The sequence below is a fragment of the Ornithodoros turicata genome, chromosome 5, assembly GCF_037126465.1.
Source record: "Ornithodoros turicata isolate Travis chromosome 5, ASM3712646v1, whole genome shotgun sequence".
In the NCBI taxonomy this organism is placed as follows: Eukaryota; Metazoa; Arthropoda; class Arachnida; order Ixodida; family Argasidae; genus Ornithodoros; species Ornithodoros turicata.
Genome location: NC_088205.1, coordinates 15,376,387 through 15,396,610, shown reverse-complemented (window position 1 = coordinate 15,396,610; position 20,224 = coordinate 15,376,387). Strand labels below are relative to the sequence as shown.

General features: G+C 46.1%; 3 protein-coding genes and 2 long non-coding RNA genes across 6 annotated transcripts in view; 3 read left to right on the top strand and 2 right to left on the bottom strand.

Annotated features, from left to right (window-relative positions):
* LOC135394108 (uncharacterized) overlaps positions 1-20,224 on the bottom strand; it is a 120,831-nt gene that overhangs the window by 59,548 nt on the left and 41,059 nt on the right. The gene's annotated exons all lie outside the window — the stretch shown is intronic.
* LOC135394107 (solute carrier family 35 member F3-like) overlaps positions 1-20,224 on the top strand; it is a 150,836-nt gene that overhangs the window by 91,683 nt on the left and 38,929 nt on the right. The gene's annotated exons all lie outside the window — the stretch shown is intronic.
* On the top strand, positions 371-4,266 carry LOC135395147 (uncharacterized). The gene is made up of 2 exons (XM_064626392.1): positions 371-475; positions 2,281-4,266. Exons 1-2 carry the CDS (start codon positions 458-460, stop codon positions 4,264-4,266), a joined length of 2,004 nt encoding a protein of 667 aa, XP_064482462.1. The 5' UTR covers positions 371-457.
* Positions 7,753-9,056, bottom strand: LOC135395329 (uncharacterized). The gene is made up of 3 exons (XR_010423025.1): positions 8,961-9,056; positions 8,332-8,392; positions 7,753-7,917 (listed from the first exon to the last, which is right to left on the bottom strand). It is a non-coding gene; the product is annotated as an uncharacterized LOC135395329 (long non-coding RNA).
* On the top strand, positions 12,059-16,015 carry LOC135395328 (uncharacterized). Its single transcript, XM_064626559.1, has 2 exons — positions 12,059-12,147; positions 13,927-16,015. The coding sequence occupies exons 1-2, from the start codon at positions 12,130-12,132 to the stop codon at positions 15,976-15,978; spliced, it is 2,070 nt and encodes a 689-aa protein (XP_064482629.1). The 5' UTR covers positions 12,059-12,129; the 3' UTR covers positions 15,979-16,015.

The window sequence follows — 20,224 nt, the reverse complement described above, 5'->3', positions numbered from 1 at the left end:
AGCTAGCAAACATAGTCACGTTTATAGCTGTAATAATTGGGCGTAGATTTACACGTAACGTGAGCCAGCCTATATGTGTAGCAACATGCTGCACGTGCCGCATCGTCGGACTACGGATTATTTCGACCACCCGAAGTTCTTTCAACATTGCTACCGTCTTCGATCGGGACCGAACCCGCGATCTTGAGCTCGGCAACCCCACCGAGGACACCTACGGCACACACGTTTAGCTGTAGTTTAGCTCCGGCCAATCTCCCTTGGTGAATGAAGGCCGGAGACGGAGGAGGAAGTAGTAGTAGTTCAGCCCCTGGTGGCCATCTACAGCAAGAGACGACGAAGAAGCTTATCACATTCGTGCTCGCGCCCCAAACCAATCACGAGCTGCTGCTTATGTGGAACATCCACTATCACACCTGGAAGGTCACTGATTATTGGCCCTGGTTTATCTTAAGGAAACATGGAACCATCTTTAAAGGTATGGCTGTCATTTAAGCTGCGTAGTTGATACAGGTCCGACACTGTTAATGCTGGCTTATCCCACTAAAACTGTTGAGGAAGACGAAAACCCGCGCATCCTCTTGATCTCCCTTCGGCAAGCTCCACATTCTCTTTATACGTGTGCTATGGAACTAGCAGCTCAGCGGCTACTCGGCTCCTTGATATCTTCTACCAAGCTAGGCTATAGGTATTTTCAAGCGAAGTAGGAATCTTGAAACTAGACCTCCACTAGAGCTACATAGCTTGGAAAGTCCAGGATCTTCAAATTGTCGATATTTCGCAACCGTCATCCCGAATGACATCGCCCTCCTTGATTTGATAAAAACGGGGGGGGGGGGGGGGGGGCTACGGCATTTTTGTGACAATTATGAACCGCATATAATGCCACAGCAAATGCAAAGCTGCAAATGCAATGCTTCAGCAAATCAGAGGAAAGAACTATGCTATTCGGGATGATGGTTGGATAGGAGCGTGCTGGTGAAGTTTCTTTTTTTAAGTGTGGCAAGCGTTAACTGCAGTACTTCGACTGTGATTGATATCCGAGATCCCGCGCGGAAGCTAATCTCAACGTTTATTCGAAATCCTGTCCAACCAAAACGGTTTTCACGTGCAGCCGCGTGGCATTTGAAGCTCGTCAACTCGACACGTAACGATGACCCTAGCTATGCGAGAGTTCAAGGTTGGAGCCCCTGGATAGCATTCTTTTAGTGTCGACCACGTCTGCGACATCTCTTCCTACATTAAGTGTCCGTTGCCGTTTAACCTCATCTTGTCGTCACCATCACTTCCCGTGTCTTCTCAATCTCAAAGAAGCGTGGCGCTTTTCATAAAAGTCAGTCGCTATAAACTTATTCATGTTGGCGGTATAGTATAACAGCTTGTACTTTGTAAGCCCTGCACAACAAGCTATATATAGGGAGTGACATTTTCGGGTTAAACTCGATTCCGCCCGGTTATCGCTCCCCGCCCCCCATCCCCCCGAACTGACCTCCGACCAGTTCGGGTTAAACCCAATTTCTCCCCGAATTCCAGTCACTATGAAATCCTCAAGTGATGTTTTCACTAAAGACGAACAAAGGTCGCCACGTGTAACACATGTAAGAATGGGTCACCTAACGTTCCCAACAATACACCCATGTGTGTCAACACTGTCTATGCATTCGGGGATTACCGCTGGAAGGTCACGATCCCGCAAAAAAACAAAAATGAGAGATTAGGAAAGCACTTAATAGACAAGAGGAGAAACAAAAACACCCGATAACACCCGAAGGCACAATTATCGCCCGATTTCTCCCCGAATTAGATTTAAAAATAGCGCCCGATTTTTACCCCGAATCTGAGAATCGCATTTAACCCGAAAAAGTCACTCCCTAGTTATACATGGGACGGGGACCGCTAAATATTTTTAGCTTATAAATAGAACGCTAAATAGCGCCGTCCGTCCCGCGTTTCGACTGGGCGCTCTCGCTAGCAGATGATTCTCGGTGGCCAATGAAACACGCTCTGCCATCTGACGTCACGAGACGCGAGGAACCGCTGGGCGACGTCGCTGCTGCGCGCTCTCTCGCAAAGCAATCTTGTCAGTAAATTCGCGCTTCCTAAATGGAACATTTTTCGTGACGGTTCTTGAAGGTAGTGTGCTCATATCATGCAGTAAAAAGATGTGTTCCAAGTGCCTTCCATGCTGCTTTAACATTTTTGAAAGATAAATTTGCAATATTTAAATTATAAGGCCCTTGCGATCGCGTTACGATTAACGACACTATTCCTTTCTGCACACAGAACAAATACGTGGCATGCGCGGCTGCCATTCTGGCTATCGTGGCCATAGTGATGACCATATGGGCAACCATGTGGGCAATGTCCAGGACTCAACTTCAGAAGGAACAGTCTGTGTCCCCCGACCTGTGTCGCTCCGTATCTTGTCTGGAATACGGCGCCCTCTACAATGCTTCCATAGACCCGACCATGAACCCTTGCGAAAACTTCTACGCCTTCGTCTGCGGCCGCTGGAAGAACAGCTTATCCGTCCAGATGACGGCACGGAAGGACTTCTATCAAGCAGTATCGAGCGTCCTGATGAAAACCTGGGCTCCAAAAGTCCGCCAGAACGCCACGCAAATGGCCGCAAAGATGTTCAAGTCTTGTCACATGAAATCTGATTATGACGGCGAGGTAGAGATCATAAGGAACAGCATGCGACAAGCAGGACTCATGTGGCCTTACGTCTCCAGCCGTCCGGACGTTCCCTATAGCCTCATGTACACGTCTAGACACTTCATGACACCACTTTTGCTTAGTTTCAGCACGGACGTGAGCGGCCACAACCCATCATTTCAAGTGGCGGCAAGCTGGGACGCCGACCGTGCTTGGGATCCACTGAAGTGGTGGCCGCCGTCTAGACGTGAGACGAAGAAGTATCGGGATTTCTACGACGATCTGACCAAACGATTTGCGGATAACGGATCAAACACAGTCCCGTTTGAAGAAATCTGCAAGATAGAAGCCGTTCTGGGGAAGGAACTTGACCGCGTTCCTGATTGGAGTCAGTACGATTCAAACCCGGGCTTTAACAAATTCCAAAGGTTTAGGAGTTACAGTCACGCCGTAGACACGAAGAAGTGGTCGAAAATAGCTAACGACATGTTTCTGAGCGATTTGGAGGGCCTACAGTACCAAACACATTACTTAACTGTAAACGCAGTAATGTCGCTCCTGGCTATCATGAATAAAACCAGCCAGCAGGCATTCCACACCTACATCGGTTGGTACATGGTTCAAGTATTTCCTTCCTCGTTAATCAGGAGCTTACTGATGAAGTACGTGGACGATCCCGAAGACACGTGGCAAATCAAGGACCTCTATTGCCTGCAACGTCTGGAGCTATTCCTGGGAATTTGTCTGGTAGCGCCGTTCATCGAAATAACCGAGACTGCAGAAAAACGAGGAGAAATCACGAATATGGTCAGCGGTATCCGAGACTCGGCACGACGGATCGCACCGCAGAAACTGAGCTTTGCCATCGTGGAACGGAACTTCACTGGCTTATTTTGGATTCGAGACTCCTACAAAAGCATCAGTACACTGAACGCTTTGTTCGAGAACTATCCCGATATGGGGCCGTCGCTGCCAGAGAACTGGATGAGAATAATGAAGGTTCGCAATAAAACACACGCTACAGACTACAAGATGCTGTTCAAGGATTATTTTAGTGGCAAAGAGTATCTTTACAAACTCCTTTCCGAGGGACCGCCGTGGGATGTGTTGCGATGGAACGACCTCTACCTCACTATAAAACCACACCACTTTTCGATGCCTATCTACGGTTACAACGCCACGTCCAGTCTTCTGTACGGTTCCCTGGGATCTATGGTTGCCACTGCGTTTGCCAATGCCAACAACGTTACTGCAGCAGTGGCTTGGAAAGAGTTGTCGCCGGGCCTAAATTGCACGACGGAGAGTGAAGCGTTCAAAGATTTCAAGGCACATCCCAAGGATGTCATCTCGAGATTTGGGATGCAAGAGTTCTTGTGGGAGGCCTTTCAACATAGGACGGACCGAAAGAAGTTGGCGAACTTCACTGGTTATACCGTCGATCAGGTATTCTTCATCGCACAATGTTACCTCCTGTGTGGCACTGGAAGCACGACGGAAGCCCAGTGTAATGAACCTCTGAAGAGGAGCACGCACTTTTCGAATACCTTTAAATGCTCCAAGGGTTCGCCTATGAATCCTGCAGATAAATGTGCTGTGTCATCAAAGCCCTAAATTCTTACGTACTCTTACTCATAGTTAAGGTCGCAGTGAAGGTATACCATATTGTGTACAGCTTTGAATAATTTGTCTGAAAATACATTTGTCCTTTGCTTCGGGCAGTTTTGAGGCCTGCTTAGTGCGTCGCTAAAATATGCGCAACTGAACCTCAATTTTCCGACTAATATTCTGGAACATGTTCCAGAATGTGACTCAACGAACAACTGCCACGTGGCATACTTGCACAAATTGTGACGTCACTCACCGAACCTATTTAAGCAATGCGCAACCCCTGTACCTCTTTTGTCCTGACGAAGACAGTGCTACTGTCGAAACGTCGACCGTCCCTTTAAACGTTGCATAGCATATTTTAATCTTGCATTACCCATTAAGTAAACTAGTTTTGTTAACCTGGAATCCGTCGTCCACGTCTTATAATTTTACTTTTATTCAACTTCGCAGCCGTCTGATATATCAACCTCTTTAACCTATATATTGTGTATATAAAAGTAGAGACCGGGTGTTTCAGTTAAATCCCAGGGCTAAATAATTCGCGAACGGGTGCACTAATCGACGAACTTCCTTTTTTACAAGTATCTGTCCGATACCACCTACAAGCTGCGCACCATCTGAATGAGTGGGAGGCGCTCATTATTTAAATAAAAATTCGAATGAGTTTCGTAAAAAAAAAGCAGGGCGCTGTCGGCATTAAAACGGGTACTACCCTTTTTGGAACATTCAGTGGTCACCTTTTAGAGAAAAATCTGGCATCGAAGCGGGTCATTTCATGCAGTGATTAATTGGTTTCGGTTTACATATTTTGTCGCGGCTGGTCGCGGTGAAGCGCAAAAGGACGTAATTCATTGGTGTAAGGGCATAATTCATTGGTGGATAAGGGAGTGGAAGAGCGTCCTTTTTCACTTCACCGCGACCAGCCGCTTGAACTCAGTTGAATTTTTATTTAAATAATGATCGACTCCCCCTCATTCACACGCTGCGCAGCTTGTAGGTGGTATGGGACAGATACTTGTAAAAAAGAAAGTTCGTCGATTGGTGCACCCGTGCGCGAATTATTTAGACCGGGGATTTAACTGACACACCGTGTGTGTGTGTATATATACAGGGTGTCCACGCTAAGTGAGAACAGATTTTTAATATAATATATATATATATATATATATATATATATATATAACACTTTTTTCAAGATGAAATCAATTGCAATATAGCATATGCTGAAGGGCACTCCCTAGGAGGGCATTAGCAAAGTCCAAAGGCAATGTCTCAATTAACTTTCATTAATTAACTTTTTAATGATAAAAGCTACAAAGTTGTCCCAATGAGAACATCTGTTCCTTTCGGTCACCTGATATCGTAGCCGTTTTCAGAACAAAAATCCGTTCGATAGATCGCCCGCAAAACAATTCGTGAAGGAACGCCATTTTTCCTTTATTTTGTTCATTGCGCTTCGTAGAAGACGCGTCTTTCCTTCTGGACAAGTCTGATGAGGTTTATAGGTGCCCACCAGCATGCTTTGCACGGTGGCGAAACGTAATCGATGGCGTAGGGGTGCAGGTCGTCTGTTGGCAGAGCCCTGGACCGGTAATCCAGAAGATGTGGGTTCGAGTCCTGCAGCTGGCTATCCTTTTCACTGACTTCCGACTTTCTTCGTTACTCTCGTTGTTCCAGCTTGGGTAGGAAATTCTACGTTTTTTTTCTCTTAGAGTGTAGGCTCAGCATGCCTGTACAGCCTCTGTCCCGTTCAGGAACAACCGCTTTGTACCGACATGCGAAGAACGAAACGAGACGAAAAAGAACGAAGAAACGCTAGTTGGAAGTCAGGACCACTGATCTCTATGTATAAAGGCTGGATTGCGCATGGGAGAGGGGCTCGTGGGGGAGAGGCGTGCCTTCGGGCCGCCATGTTGGTGGGCCCTAAAGTGCTGTGTGTGCCCATAGAAAACAATGGGAGGTAACAGAGATTGTGAGTATTTATTGCGCTGCTGGCATCGATCGTTGTTTGTCATCACACAATTTTGTAAGGTGCCAGTATACTGATGTATCCTAACAGTGTTTCACAGGTGTCCTGCCGTTCGATTCGTAATTACGTTATGTTTTGCATTCCGAAACTAGACCGTCACTACAGTGCAGCGCTGGAGATTGTACTACAGCACGTTTCCCAGCTAATATTTCAATAAGAAACGACTTGAGGTTAACAAAAACCATGTATATAATATCCCGTACTGCGTTCTGAACAAAAATTGTTCCATAAAGAACGGTCCGGGAAAAGATATACTCGCATGGCAGAAAGAGATCGTTCTGTAGAATCACAGCCGTTGTTTTAGCCGTGTATGCGTTTAGTATGATTTATATCATGCATCGCCTTAGAAAGAGTCTTTTAGTAAACGACAGCGGTGCTTTGCCTCGCAAATATGGACACACCGAAGCAGCGCAAATAATTACTTCACGCAATTACATCACACTCGTTAGGACAGTTAATCAGGTAGTGATGTAAGCTTAATCAATTAAGTTACTTAGAAAGTGGTAACACCTCCTTGAGACACAGGACTTATCTCTTTTCGAAGTAGAGCCCTTCTATGTTTGTTTGCTTCTTCCTTTATTTGTTCTGATTATTTGCAGGCGCGGTTGTGCCAAACTGAATGTCCTTCTCCAGCACTCACATGCTTTTGTTGAATACAACTGCAGCGTGAGAAAAGCTGCTTGGAGACGGGGTCCTGCTATCCAGTGCTGACTTTGTCATGCTTGTTATGTGGAGCATGTTCCAAAAAATGCAGCTCCACGTATGGTCTTCAAATTGCAACAGGACTATTTGCAGCTTGAAACAGTTGTGATTTTGTCATTTTGGCCCTCGTGTACCCAGTCTGTGAAACGCAAACAAAAAAGTCTAACACGATATGCTTTTGTAATGAAGATCACTGATGATGAGTAAAGAGAATATACGAGTTCAAGTTTATGCAATATTTTATAGCATTCATTATATTATTCAACATTTTATGTCAAGTTTATACAACATCAAGTTTATTCAAGTTATTTCTTCCACTTATGCGTTTCAGGATACAATGAACTTGCAGGGAGGTCGCAAAAGACTACATTTCTTGTTTTGTGACCTTGCTACAATGGCAATATATATTCTAGGAATGATAATGGTCAGGTACGCTCTCTAAATTTGTAGCACTCAATTTTAGGTTGGAATGTGCAATGAATAGCAACTTCCCTCCTGATATTTTCTCATATATGCTAAATTTTAAATTTAATATGATCAAATATGTGATAATATAATAATAATATATAAGAATATAATATGTGATAAATGAATGTGATCAACAGTAGATGTAAGCAACATGAGTAGCCAAAGAAGTGCATTCTCAATAAATAATTTTCTTCTTATAGCGTATATGTGCATGCCTATTAACTGAAACAATTATCACAGTTCCCTGACAAGTTTTAATTTCTGAGAGCGTACTGTAGAGGCTGCTTAGATCTACAACAGTTCATACAAGGTATTATATACTGTGAATGCCTTTAAAAATCCCATGTGACACATATGCCTTTACTTTCTGGAGGTGCTGTGGTAGTCAAAGTTTGTGGGCATTACGCAGGTTCTGCACCCATTTCTTGAGTATGTCGAGGCAGCTGTGAAGTAACCTGCATTGATGATGATTATTCCAATTTTTATGGTGCATCGACAACAAAGGAAATAATACATCAGAAGATTGGTTTGGGTGCAACCAGTTAGAAATGAATATGTTGTTTAATAAATGCATTGGACAAATGTTAAAACATCAGTTTAAAACATGGTTTACAATCCCTGTATCTTCTAAAAATTAAAAAGATTAAAAACTAGGCTGAAAAGAATATGGGGAACAGGGGAACTCTTCAACAAAGAATTATAATCTCTAATTATTATATTGCTGGGTGAAGGAGCCTAAAGTGTAAGGTGTGTTTCTGATGTGAACATGTAAGAAAATATGCAAAACAGAGAGGCTAACCACAGTGCGTGCACTGAGGTTGTTCCTTCCTGTAAAGTAGAAACCAGTGGATGAGGAACGTGATACTTACCTGTACACTCAGCCGTATCACACTGCACAGATTATTCACTGGGTAGCCCTCATGACGAAACCTGTATTGAGAGACCACTTTTGCCTTAAAAACTGCTACAAATAGCACGACACGCTACAAATTATTACTATCGTAATAAGCTGACGATACAGCTCAGACACAAAGGCGTTATTCAAGTCGCGCCACACCACCGTTACGTAGGATTCTTTGTCACAAATCAAACCAAGGCACAAAACAATACCAATACATGAAAAAAGGTGACAATGGTGGTCTCATTATGACGTAATACCGAACTTGTGCGTGAAGGTAATTCAAAGAAATGAATGTGGCACTTGCTTCCGCAGAGAACACCGTGTACCATGCTAGCAATGCATGCAAAAAAGCGCTCGAGTGCTCGCACATATATTGATGACAACACTACCTGTGTAGTGTAACGTGTTCTTTCAAGCATATTATGCACTCAAACTATATTTGCCGCCGGGTAAAATGCAAGTGTGCTCGATTGAACGTCGGAAGAGCGATCAAGCAACCTGCATCCAGTGCTCGTTTTGGGCAAAAAAACACTTCATAATGGTCAACTAAATATACAGAATGGACGCCTATTTATTCCTCGATAAAGAGTGACTCACCTGTATAAATTTAGGCCCTGTAACCTTGCCAGTACGGTTGGTACGACCGTAATTGCAAGAAGTTGCCATGATCGCTGCGGCGACTGTTGTGGGTACAGTAAGATGGCGGCCGGTTTCTTCACGCTCGCGCTCCCTATCCGCGATCCAGCCTTTTACAATCGAGATCAGTGGTCAGGACCCTTTTGCGCTCCCGTCGGCAGGTTGTCGTGCGGAGGTGGTGACGTCACAAACCAAGCAGCCAATGATGCTGCCTCTCTGGTAGATGTGGTCTCTGGTAGTTGCACTCTTAAAATATCAGTAAAATCTGCTAAGGCCACCACCTCAAACACCTTAATACCTGCCTTTCTATCCCTCGTACCCAGTCACATATCCGAGCTCGTAGTCACGAGGGTCCACGGTCATCCACAGCTTTCACTCATTGGGACAGCGGACAGCCTGACAAAGATATCCCTGTCTGGTCAGATAACGAAAGCTCTGCCTACACTTGAAGAAATCACTCGAGCCAGACATAGGAGGTTCCTGGAGTTATCTTGGCACCGTATACTCCTCGCCCTGGTTACGAACACCTGCCCTGCCTCTGACAGTCGGATTGCTGTGACTCGCGACGAGTCGAGGTTTGTGTGACGCGCCAGTGGTGCCATGACCCTGTACTCAATTTTTATATGCGGAACTTGCACATTCCCAACGTGGCACACCTATTCGCGTTTTTCGCCAAATTGACGCCGCACAGCTGTGAAATTCGGGGATAGCCGATCCAGATTCACAAGGCCGACCCCACGTTCACTTGCGGGGAAGTTCATGCTTTTCGCATGGGTCGCTGAGCTGCACCCGTATTTTGCTGTTGAAATCATGGATGAGGGAAGCAGTGCAGACAACGACCAACAAACTAAACCAAACGACTTTTGTTGTGTGCCACAATGCGACTCTGCGCACCAAGGGACAGGAGTTTGCCTTTCCGGGTTTTCTTCTTTCCACACATCAAATACCGCTTACTCTGTCGCATCCTCTGAAGAGATGGATTGAGCGACTCAAAATAAGCAAACCTGTTACATCAGCAATGCTTGTGTGTGCGCGCCAGAGCTCTTGTTGCGGTACTGCCTACATATCTGATGAACGTTCTTTCTTTTCTTTTCTTTTTCTGAAGCACACTTCTGTGCAGCGCACGTCAGGAAAGGGAGCAAAACCTTGTCTAGTCAGTACAGAACAAGTTTCTTTCAAACTTGAGTAGCCATTATGTGTAAGAAAGCGCAAGGGACAGCGCGAAAACGTATACCAAGTCAGTTTTGCAACTGTTAATTTGAATCAGAACGTCAAATCACTTGGGAAAGAATGCGACGTTTCGTTAAGGTTTCCCAAAAACATGCGCACCAATGACACACGGGTGTCGCAACATTACTCTGTAAATTCTAAACTACATTCGTACACGCGCTACACACTTAGAAGACATTATCTGTAAGAGAGCATCAGCACATAGTTGTCGTGTGCTGGCATGTCTCTGACATTCCTGCAGCGCAGAACACTCGCTGCTTGCTATTTCGGCCTCGCAACTGGTAAACGTGAAATCCGCCTTCACGAAATATGCCGAAACTTCGCGAATAATACGCGACAACTACAGCCTTCTCTTTGAACAACCCGGTTGCTCCTGCCAGAAGTATATGAGCAGCGTTTAATACTCGTTCGCCTTCAACGCTTTGAGAATCAACATTGCGGTTCAGAAATCTTAAAATTGAAATTAAGCGACAGCCTCGATACGTCCGCCATGTTGGAGTTTAGATGCGTCACCTACAGGCCATGCAAAACGCGAATTGTGGGCGAAATTCCCTAGCCCCAGCCCATTCCCTACGGCACTGTGAGACATTGCATCGCCTCTGTCAAACCTGACTGGTTGTACCATTGCGCAAGATGGGAGTCACTTTGAAATCGTCAACTCTCTTCCCCCCCCCCCGTTCTTTCTCTCTTTTTTTTTTTTTTTTTTTGCTATAGTCGTGACGATGCGGCCAGCCGTTGAGTGCGGCCAACAACGGCAAGCTACTTCGACCCCCCCCCCTTTTTTTTTGGGGGGAGGAGGCGTCCCAGACCGTTAGTCGTAAACGTTGCCCACATCTGAGAGGCCGACAACGGTGGGCTCCTTCTCCACCACCACCACCCTTTCGGGAGTTCCCTGCGAAGTAGGCCCTGGACACATTGCCTCCTCCCCCTTAGCGATAATTGTGACGTTGCCACCTAAGCGTAGCCGACTACGGTAAGCAGTTCCACCACACGTTTTTAATAACTTCGTTACTATCATTTGGGGCTATCATTTCTGGGGCTATTGGGGATCGTTACTATCATTTCCCACGGGAAAGTGACATCACATCGTTTGTTCATCGCTCTCACCGTTTCTAGATCACATAGTCCACGTAACCATAACACAGCTAGCAAACATAGTCACGTTTATAGCTCTAATAATTGGGCGTAGGTTTACACATAAGGTGAGCCAGCCTATATGTGTAGCAACATGCTGCACGTGCCGCATGGTCGGACTACGGATTATTTCGACCACCCGAAGTTCTTTCAACATTGCTACCGTCTTCGATCGGGACCGAACCCGCGATCTTGAGCTCGGCAAGCCCACCGAGGACACCTACGGCACACACGTTTAGCTGTAGTTTAGCTCCGGCCAATCTCCCTTGGTGAAGGAAGGCCGGAGACGGAGGAGGAACACTCTAAAAAATGAACTTCACCGCATAGCACGCTCCTAGCCAACAATCAAATCAAATGATATCGCTATGTGCCCTGATTTGTTCAAAACGGTAGGCGTACGCCTTTTTTGTGACACTTATGCGGTTCATAATTGTCACAAAAATGGCGTACGCCTCCCGTTTTCAGCAAATCAGGACAGATAACGATATCATTCGAGATTATGGTTGGCTAGGAGCGTGCTATGCGGTGAAGTTCATTTCTAAGAGTGAAGAAGTAGTAGTTCAGCCCCTGGTGGCCATCTACAGCAAGAGACGACGAAGAAGCTTATCACATTCATGCTCGCGCCCCAAACCAATCACGAGCTGCTGCTATGCGCCACTGCGGAGAAAGACGAAGAAGAAGAAGAAGAAGCTGCTGCTTATGTGGAACATCCACTATCAAACCTGGAAGGTCACTGATTATTGGCCCTGGTTTATCTTAAGGAAACATGGAACCATCTTTAAAGGTATGGCTGTCATTTTAGCTGCGTAGTTGATACAGGTCCGACACTGTTAATGCTGGCTTATCCCACTAAAACTGCTGAGGAAGACGAAAACCCGCGCATCCTCGTGATCTCCCTTCGGCAAGCTCCACATTCTCTTTATACGTGTGCTATGGAACTAGCAGCTCAGCGGCTACTCGGCTCCTTGATCTTCTACCAAGCTAGATTATAGGTATTTTCAAGCGAAGTAGGTATCTTGAAACCAGACCTCCACTAGAGCTACATAGCTTGGAAAGTCCAGGATCTTCAAATTGTCGATATTTCGCAACCGTCTTCCCGAATGACATCTCCCTCCTTGATTTGATAAAAACGGGGGGGGGGGGGGGGGGGCTACGGCATTTTTGTGACAATTATGAACTGCATATAATGCCACAAAAATGGCGTACGTCTCCAGTTTTCAGCAAATCAGAGGAAAGTACTATGTTATTCGGGATGATGGTTGGATATAGGAGCGTGCTGGTGAAGTTTATTTTTTTAAGTGTGGCAAGCGTTAACTGCAGTACTTCGACTGTGATTGATATCCGAGATCCCGCGCGGAAGCTAATCTCAACGTTTATTCGAAATCTTGTCCAACCAAAACGGTTTTCACGTGCAACCGCGTGACATTTGAAGCTTGTCAACTCGACACGTAACGATGACCCTAGCTATGCGAGAGTTCAAGGTTGGAGCCCCTGAATAGCGTCCTTTTAGGGTCGACCACGTCTGCGACATCTCTTCCTACGTTAAGTGTCCGTTGCCGTTTAACCTCATCTTGTCGTCACCATCACTTCCCATGTCTTCTCAATCTCAAAGAAGCGTTGCGCTTTTCATAAAAGTCAGTCGCTATAAACTTATTCATGTTGGCGGTATAGCTTGTACTTTGTAAGCCCAGCACAACAAGCTATATATAGGGAGTGACATTTTCGGGTTAAACTCGATTCCGCCCGGTTATCGCTCCCCCCGAACTGACCTCCGACCAATTCGGGTTAAACCCGATTTCTCCCCGAGTTCCAGTCACTATGAAATCCTCAAGTGACGTTTCCACTGAAGACGAACAAAGGCCGCCACGTGTAACACATGTAAGAATGGGTCACTTACGTTCCCAACAATACACCCATGTGTGTCAACACTGTCTATGCATTCGGGGATTACCGCTGGAAGGTCACGATCCCGCAAAAAAACAAAGAGAGAGATTAGGAAAGCACTTAATAGACAAGAGGAGAAACAAAAACACCCGATAACACCCGCAGGCACAATTGTCGCCCGATTTCTCCCCCAATTTCAGATTTAAAAATAGCGCCCGATTTTTATCCGGAATCTGAGAATAGCATTTAACCCGAAAAAGTCACTCCCTAGCTATACATGGGACGGGGACCGCTAAATATTTTTAGCTTATAAATAGAACGCTAAATAGCGCCGTCGGTCCCGCGTTTCGACTGGGCGCTCTCGCTAGCAGATGATTCTCGGTGGCCAATGAAACACGCTCTGGCATCTGACGTCACGAGACGCGAGGAGCCGCTGGGCGACGTCGCTGCTGCGCGCTCTCTTGCAAAGCAATCTTCTCAGTAAATTCGCGCTTCCTAAATGGAACATTTTTCGTGACGGTTCTTGAAGGTAGTGTGCTCATATCATGCAGTAAAAAGATGTGTTCCAAGTTCCTTCCATGCTGCTTTAACATTTTTGAAAGATAAATTTGCAATATTTAAATTATAAGGCCCATGCGATCTCGTTACGATTAACGACACTGTTCCTTTCTGCACACAGAACAAATACGTGGCATGCGCGGCTGCCATTCTGGCTAGCGTGGCCATAGTGACGACCATATGGGCAACCATGTGGGCAATGTCCAGGACTCAACTTCAGAAGGAACAGTCTGTGTCCCCCGACCTGTGTCGCTCCGTATCTTGTCTGGAATACGGCGCCCTCTACAGTGCTTCCATAGACCCGACCATGAACCCTTGCGAAAACTTCTACGCCTTCGTCTGCGGCCGCTGGAAGAACAGCTTATCCGTCCAGATGACGGCACGGAAGGACTTCTATCAAGCAGTATCGAGCGTCCTGATGAAAACCTGGGCTCCAAAAGTCCGCCAGAACGCCACGCAAATGGCCGCAAAGATGTTCAAGTCTTGTCACATGAAATCTGATTATGACGGCGAGGTAGAGATCATAAGGAACAGCATGCGACAAGCAGGACTCATGTGGCCTTACGTCTCCAGCCGTCCGGACGTTCCCTATAGCCTCATGTACACGTCTAGACACTTCATGACACCACTTTTGCTTAGTTTCAGCACGGACGTGAGCGGCCACAACCCATCATTTCAAGTGGCGGCAAGCTGGGACGCCGACCGTGCTTGGGATCCACTGAAGTGGTGGCCGCCGTCTAGACGCGAGACGAAGAAGTATCGTGATTTCTACGACGATCTGACCAAACGATTTGCGGATAACGGATCAAACACAGTCCCATTTGAAGAAATCGGCAAGATAGAAGACGTTCTGGGGAAGGAACTTGACCGCGTTCCTGATTGGAGTCAGTACGATTCAAACCCGGGCTTTAACAAATTCCAAAGGTTTAGGAGTTACAGTCACGCCGTAGACACGAAGAAGTGGTCGAAAATAGCTAGCGACATGTTTCTGAGCGATTTGGAGGGCCTACAGTACCAAACACATTACTTAACTGTAAACGCAGTAATGTCGCTCCTGGCTATCATGAATAAAACCAGCCAGCAGGCATTCCACACCTATATCGGTTGGTACATGGTTCAAGTATTTCCTTCCTCGTTAATCAGGAGCTTACTGATGAAGTACGTGGACGATCCCGAAGACACGTGGCAAATCGAGGACCTCTATTGCCTGCAACGTCTGGAGCTATTCCTGGGAATTTGTCTGGTAGCGCCGTTCATCGAAATAACCGAGACTGCAGAAAAACGAGGAGAAATCACGAATATGGTCAGCGGTATCCGAGACTCGGCACGACGGATCGCACCGCAGAAACTGAGCTTTGCCATCGTGGAACGGAACTTCACTGGCTTATTTTGGATTCGAGACTCCTACAAAAGCATCAGTACACTGAACGCTTTGTTCGAGAACTATCCCGATATGGGGCCGTCGCTGCCAGAGAACTGGATGAGAATAATGAAGGTTCGCAATAAAACACACGCTACAGACTACAAGATGCTGTTCAAGGATTATTTTAGTGGCAAAGAGCATCTTTACGGACTCCTTTCCGAGGGACCGCCGTGGGATGTGTTGCGATGGAACGACCTCTACCTCACTATAAAACCACACCACTTTTCGATGCCTATCTACGGTTACAACGCCACGTCCAGTCTTCTGTACGGTTCCCTGGGATCTATGGTTGCCACTGCGTTTGCCAATGCCAACAACGTTACTGCAGAAGTGGCTTGGAAAGGGTTGTCGCCGGGCCTAAAGTGTACGACGGAAAGTGAAGCGTTCAACGACTTCAAGGCACGTCCCAAGGACGTCATCTGGAGATTTGGGATGCAAGAGTTCCTGTGGGAGGCCTTTCAAAATAGGACGGATCGAAAGAAGTTGGCGAACTTCACCGGTTACACCGTCGATCAGGTATTCTTCATCGCCCAATGTTACCTTTTGTGTGGCACTGGAAGCACGACGGAAGCCCAGTGCAATGAACCTCTGAAGAGGAGTACGCACTTTTCGAACACTTTTAAATGCTCCAAGGGTTCGCCTATGAATCCTGTAGATAAATGTGCACTCAATCGGAGCGCTAAATCCTTACGTACTCATAGTCGCAGTGAAGCTATACCATACCGGAAACCGTATTATGTACAGCTCTGAATGATTTGTTTGAAAATACACTTTGCCTTTGCTTCGGGACGAAAACATTTTTCTAATGTTTGTGTTTTGTTTGACTGTTTTCTACCCGTCATGGTAGTTGATTCATTCGTTGAACGCATCGGCTGACAGCCGGATCCATGTTATAAAGCCGTGGTCCGCGGCACTATTGCGTTTAAATGAGTCCGTACCGTTACGTCCGTCTGCGAACCGACGCAAGAACACCTTCAAAAGAAACCAGCTCACTCGTTCGCAGCACGTCTCAACGAAGCATTCCTTGTATATCAATCATGATTCCCAAAGAGTGGTTCATCCGACGGACAAGAGGCCGTCGTATGAATGTGTGTATGAGTGAGCAAAAATGTAAGAGTGAAAGGAGGGTGAGTGAGAGAGTGGCTGGTTTGTCGTCCCTTCAGATGACGCACCCCGAAAGTCGCTGGAGAGGCGTGTTAGCTTAGCTCAATTGGTAGAGCCCTGGACCGGTAATCCAGAAGATATGGGTTCGATCCCTACAGCTGGCTAACCTTTTCAGTGACTTTCATATTTCATCATCCGACGGGTTCTGATAGCGCGCTATGTCAAACTCGCGACGGATGGGATCGGCAACTAAAGCATATCTGGGGATTGTCCTTAAAAGGGAGACTTCGCAACTAAATGAATTCAAGCTTGCGGTATTTATTCCTAAAACTACTTTTTTCGAGAGCATTAACCAGGCAGCAGAGTAGTGGGCATTCAACGGTACCGCCGAAGAAAGAACACGACGTTCTTCCCTCTTCTTCGGTGAACAGTCTTTAGGGGTTTCAAAGCGGCCAAACGAATTATCTGTATAGTAAAGACGAAGTGAGAGGAGAGAACATGTTTGGAGTTGCCTCATTTTAACTTTGAGTGAAAACTTCATGTCTTTTCCCAGATTGTCTTTGTCGGCCAAGGTATACAGGGTGCTTCAGTTAAATCACCGTGCTAAATAGTTTGCGAACAGGTGCACCAATCCTACAAGGTGTACAAGCCTACCTACAAAGTACCTACAAGCTGCGCACCGTGTGAATTAGTGGGAGGTACTCATTAGTTAAATATAAATTCAAATGAGTTTCGTGAGAGAATATAACTTCTAAAGCAGGGCGCCGTCGGCATTAAAATGGGTACTACCCCATTTGGGACCTTCAGTGGACACCTTATAGAGAAAAATCTGCCACCGAAGCTGGTCATTTGTTGCAGTAATTAGTTGGTTTCGGTTTACATATTTTTGTCGCGGCTGGTCGCGGTGAAGCGCGAAAGGGCGTAATTCATTGGTGTAAAGACGTAATCCATTGGTGGATAAGGGAGTGGAAGCGCGTCATTTTGTGCTTCACAGCACCCAGCCGCGACAAAAAGACGCAAACCGATTAATTACTGCAACAAATGACCCGCTTCGGTGGCAGATTTTTCTCTAAAAGGTGTCCACTGAAGGCCACAAAATGGGTATTACCTATTTTAATGCCGACGGCGCCCTGCTTTAGAAGTTGTTCTTTCACGAAACCCATTTGAATTTTTATTTAAATAATGAGCGCTTCCCACTTATTCACGCGTAGTTTCTAGGTGGTATATGGGAGAGATACTTGTAAAAAAGAAAGTTGTTTGATTGGAGCACCCGTTCGCGAATTATTTAGCCCGGGCATTTAACTGAAACACCCTGTATACTACGGCAGAGACGGAAACGAATGCTTCTTAGCGCTGATGCTACTGGTCCCACAGCTGATGCTCAAGTCCAATACCAGAGTTCTTAAGAGTTACCTGAGATATAAATACTGAGAGTGAGACAATAAATACTGGTATATATACGCGTGTCTGCTTCACTAGGCGAGCTGTAACGGCCAGTGTTGACGACTGGCCCACTGCACCCTTAAGAATGAACTTCGCCACATAGCACGCTCTTAACCAACCATCATCCTGAGTGGCATCGTTCTTTACCCTGATTTGATGAAAACGGGTGGCGTACGCCATTTTTGTGGCATTATGCAGTTCATAATTGCCACAAAAATGGCGTACGCCCCCTGTTTCCATCAAATCAAAGGAGAGAACGTTGTCATTCGGGACGAGGGTTGGCTAGGAGCGTGTTATGCGGTCAAGCCCTGTCTTTAGAGTCATTCTTAAAAATGAACTTCACCGCATAGCACGCTCCTAGCCATTCATAATCTTGAATGATACCGTTATCTGCCGTGATTTGTTGAAAACGGGAGGCGTACGCCTTTTCTGTGACACTTATGGCACAGAAAAGGCGTATGCCTCCCGTTTTCAACAAATCAGGGGTGTGAGCGATGTCACTCGGGGTGATGGTTGGCTAGGAGCGTGCTATGAGGTGAAGTTCATTTTTAAGAGTGTGGTCCAATGGGCTTCGGTATGGAAATACAAAGCTGCGTCTTCGCAGACGGCTCTGCAATGCGTCATATACATTCGCACCTGAATATCCCCCATCTCTTGACACACTGTTTCATTGTGAACGTGTTACTTTTTTCGAAGCCCCTATGCAGAACCCACTTTGAATTTCAAACGAGGTATCACCTGCGTCGTTTCTGTCGAGGAGGAACACTCGCAGAAACCGTGGCGAGTGGAAAAGGGACAACGCCCGCATTATTTATGACAAACCCTCCACTCTCACCACGCCCTGCTCTTATACGGCGGGCTATACATGCACGGGAAACACATTCGCGCGAGTTTTCAGATTACGGTACTCGACAAAGAGGACATGGGACCGTAAACGCGATATCCGCGTAGAGAATGTAATTTCTCGGCTCCCGAACGAGGCATCATGTGCCCGTACGCACTATATACCCCCTCTCCCTCATTCGCTACTGGGAAAGGTAACCGGGGACGTTTCCGTTTCCGTTATCACCTTCATTACTGCCTAAAAACCCGCTTGAACCTAACTAAACCTGAACTAAAAACCTGAACTTCACCGCATAGCACACTCTGCACCTACCATTGCCACTAATGATACACTGTTAAAACAGAACTTCACCACATAGCACGCTCTTAACCAACCATCATACCAAATGATATCATTCTGTGTCATGATTTGTTCAAAACAGGGGGGAGGCGCCTATCTGGGACAAGATAATCTGTCCCAGATAGGCGCCTCCTCTCATTTTCAACAGATCAATGCACAGAATGATATCATTCGGAATGATGGCTGGCTAGGAGCGTGCTATGTGGTGAAGTTCTGTTTTAACAGTGTAGGGCTATCGCTTCTGATTCGAAAGAGACGGTGGGGCGTACGCCTTTTGGCGTCAATTTGGATATATGATAATTGTCACAAAAAGGCATATGCCCTACTCTCTCTTTCGAATCGAACGCCTCTTTTGTGACAGTTATGCTGTTCATAATTGTCACAAAAAAGGCGTACGCCTCCCGTTTTCAATAAATCAGGGCAGATAACGATATCATACGAGATTATGGTGGGCTACACTCTAAAAACAGAGCTTCACCACATAGCATGCTGTGCGTCAACCATTGCCACGAAGGATAGCGTAATCGCTTCTGATTCGAGGAGAGAGGGGGTCGTACGCCTTTTTGTGACAATTTGGATATAATTGCCACAAAAAGGCGTACACCTCCCTCTCTCCTCGAATCAAAAGCGATAACCCTATCGTTCCCGGCAATGATTTGCGCACTACGTGCCATGCGGTGAAGTTTTGTTCTTAGAGTGTAGGAGTGTGCTATGCGTTGAAGTTCATTTTTAAGAGTGTGGTTGAGAGAAACCTTCTTTGAGCGTCCGCCACCCCAATGGATGTTCCAGCTGCAGAGAACATCGTGACAGGCATTATGATGGACACTGTTCTGCGCTCCTAGAAAAAAGGGTGTGAAAAGGTGGTAACTTCTATAGTTACCACCTAGGTCAACATATAGCGTCTGATAAAGGGTGTACAAGGGTCGGAAAAGCAATTATCATATATCCAACATGCTACAAAGAGGCGTACGCCCCCCTCGCTCACCGAAGCAGAAGCGGTAACCCTATCATTCGTAGGTAGCAGGTAGAACTTTGCAACCTTTTAGGCACAACATATGTGACAACTATTACCGCCTAAGAGGTGTAACTGCTTCACTCTTTTTTTCTAAGTGCGGGCAGTCGTGAATAATCATCGAGACCAATGGTTATTGAACATGCGCGTAACGCCATCTAGCGAGCAACGTGTTAACGTCTCAAACACCATTGGATCGAAAGCTCCCTGACAGACTGACGCAATGCACGCTTGGTGGCGCTACGCCCATGTTC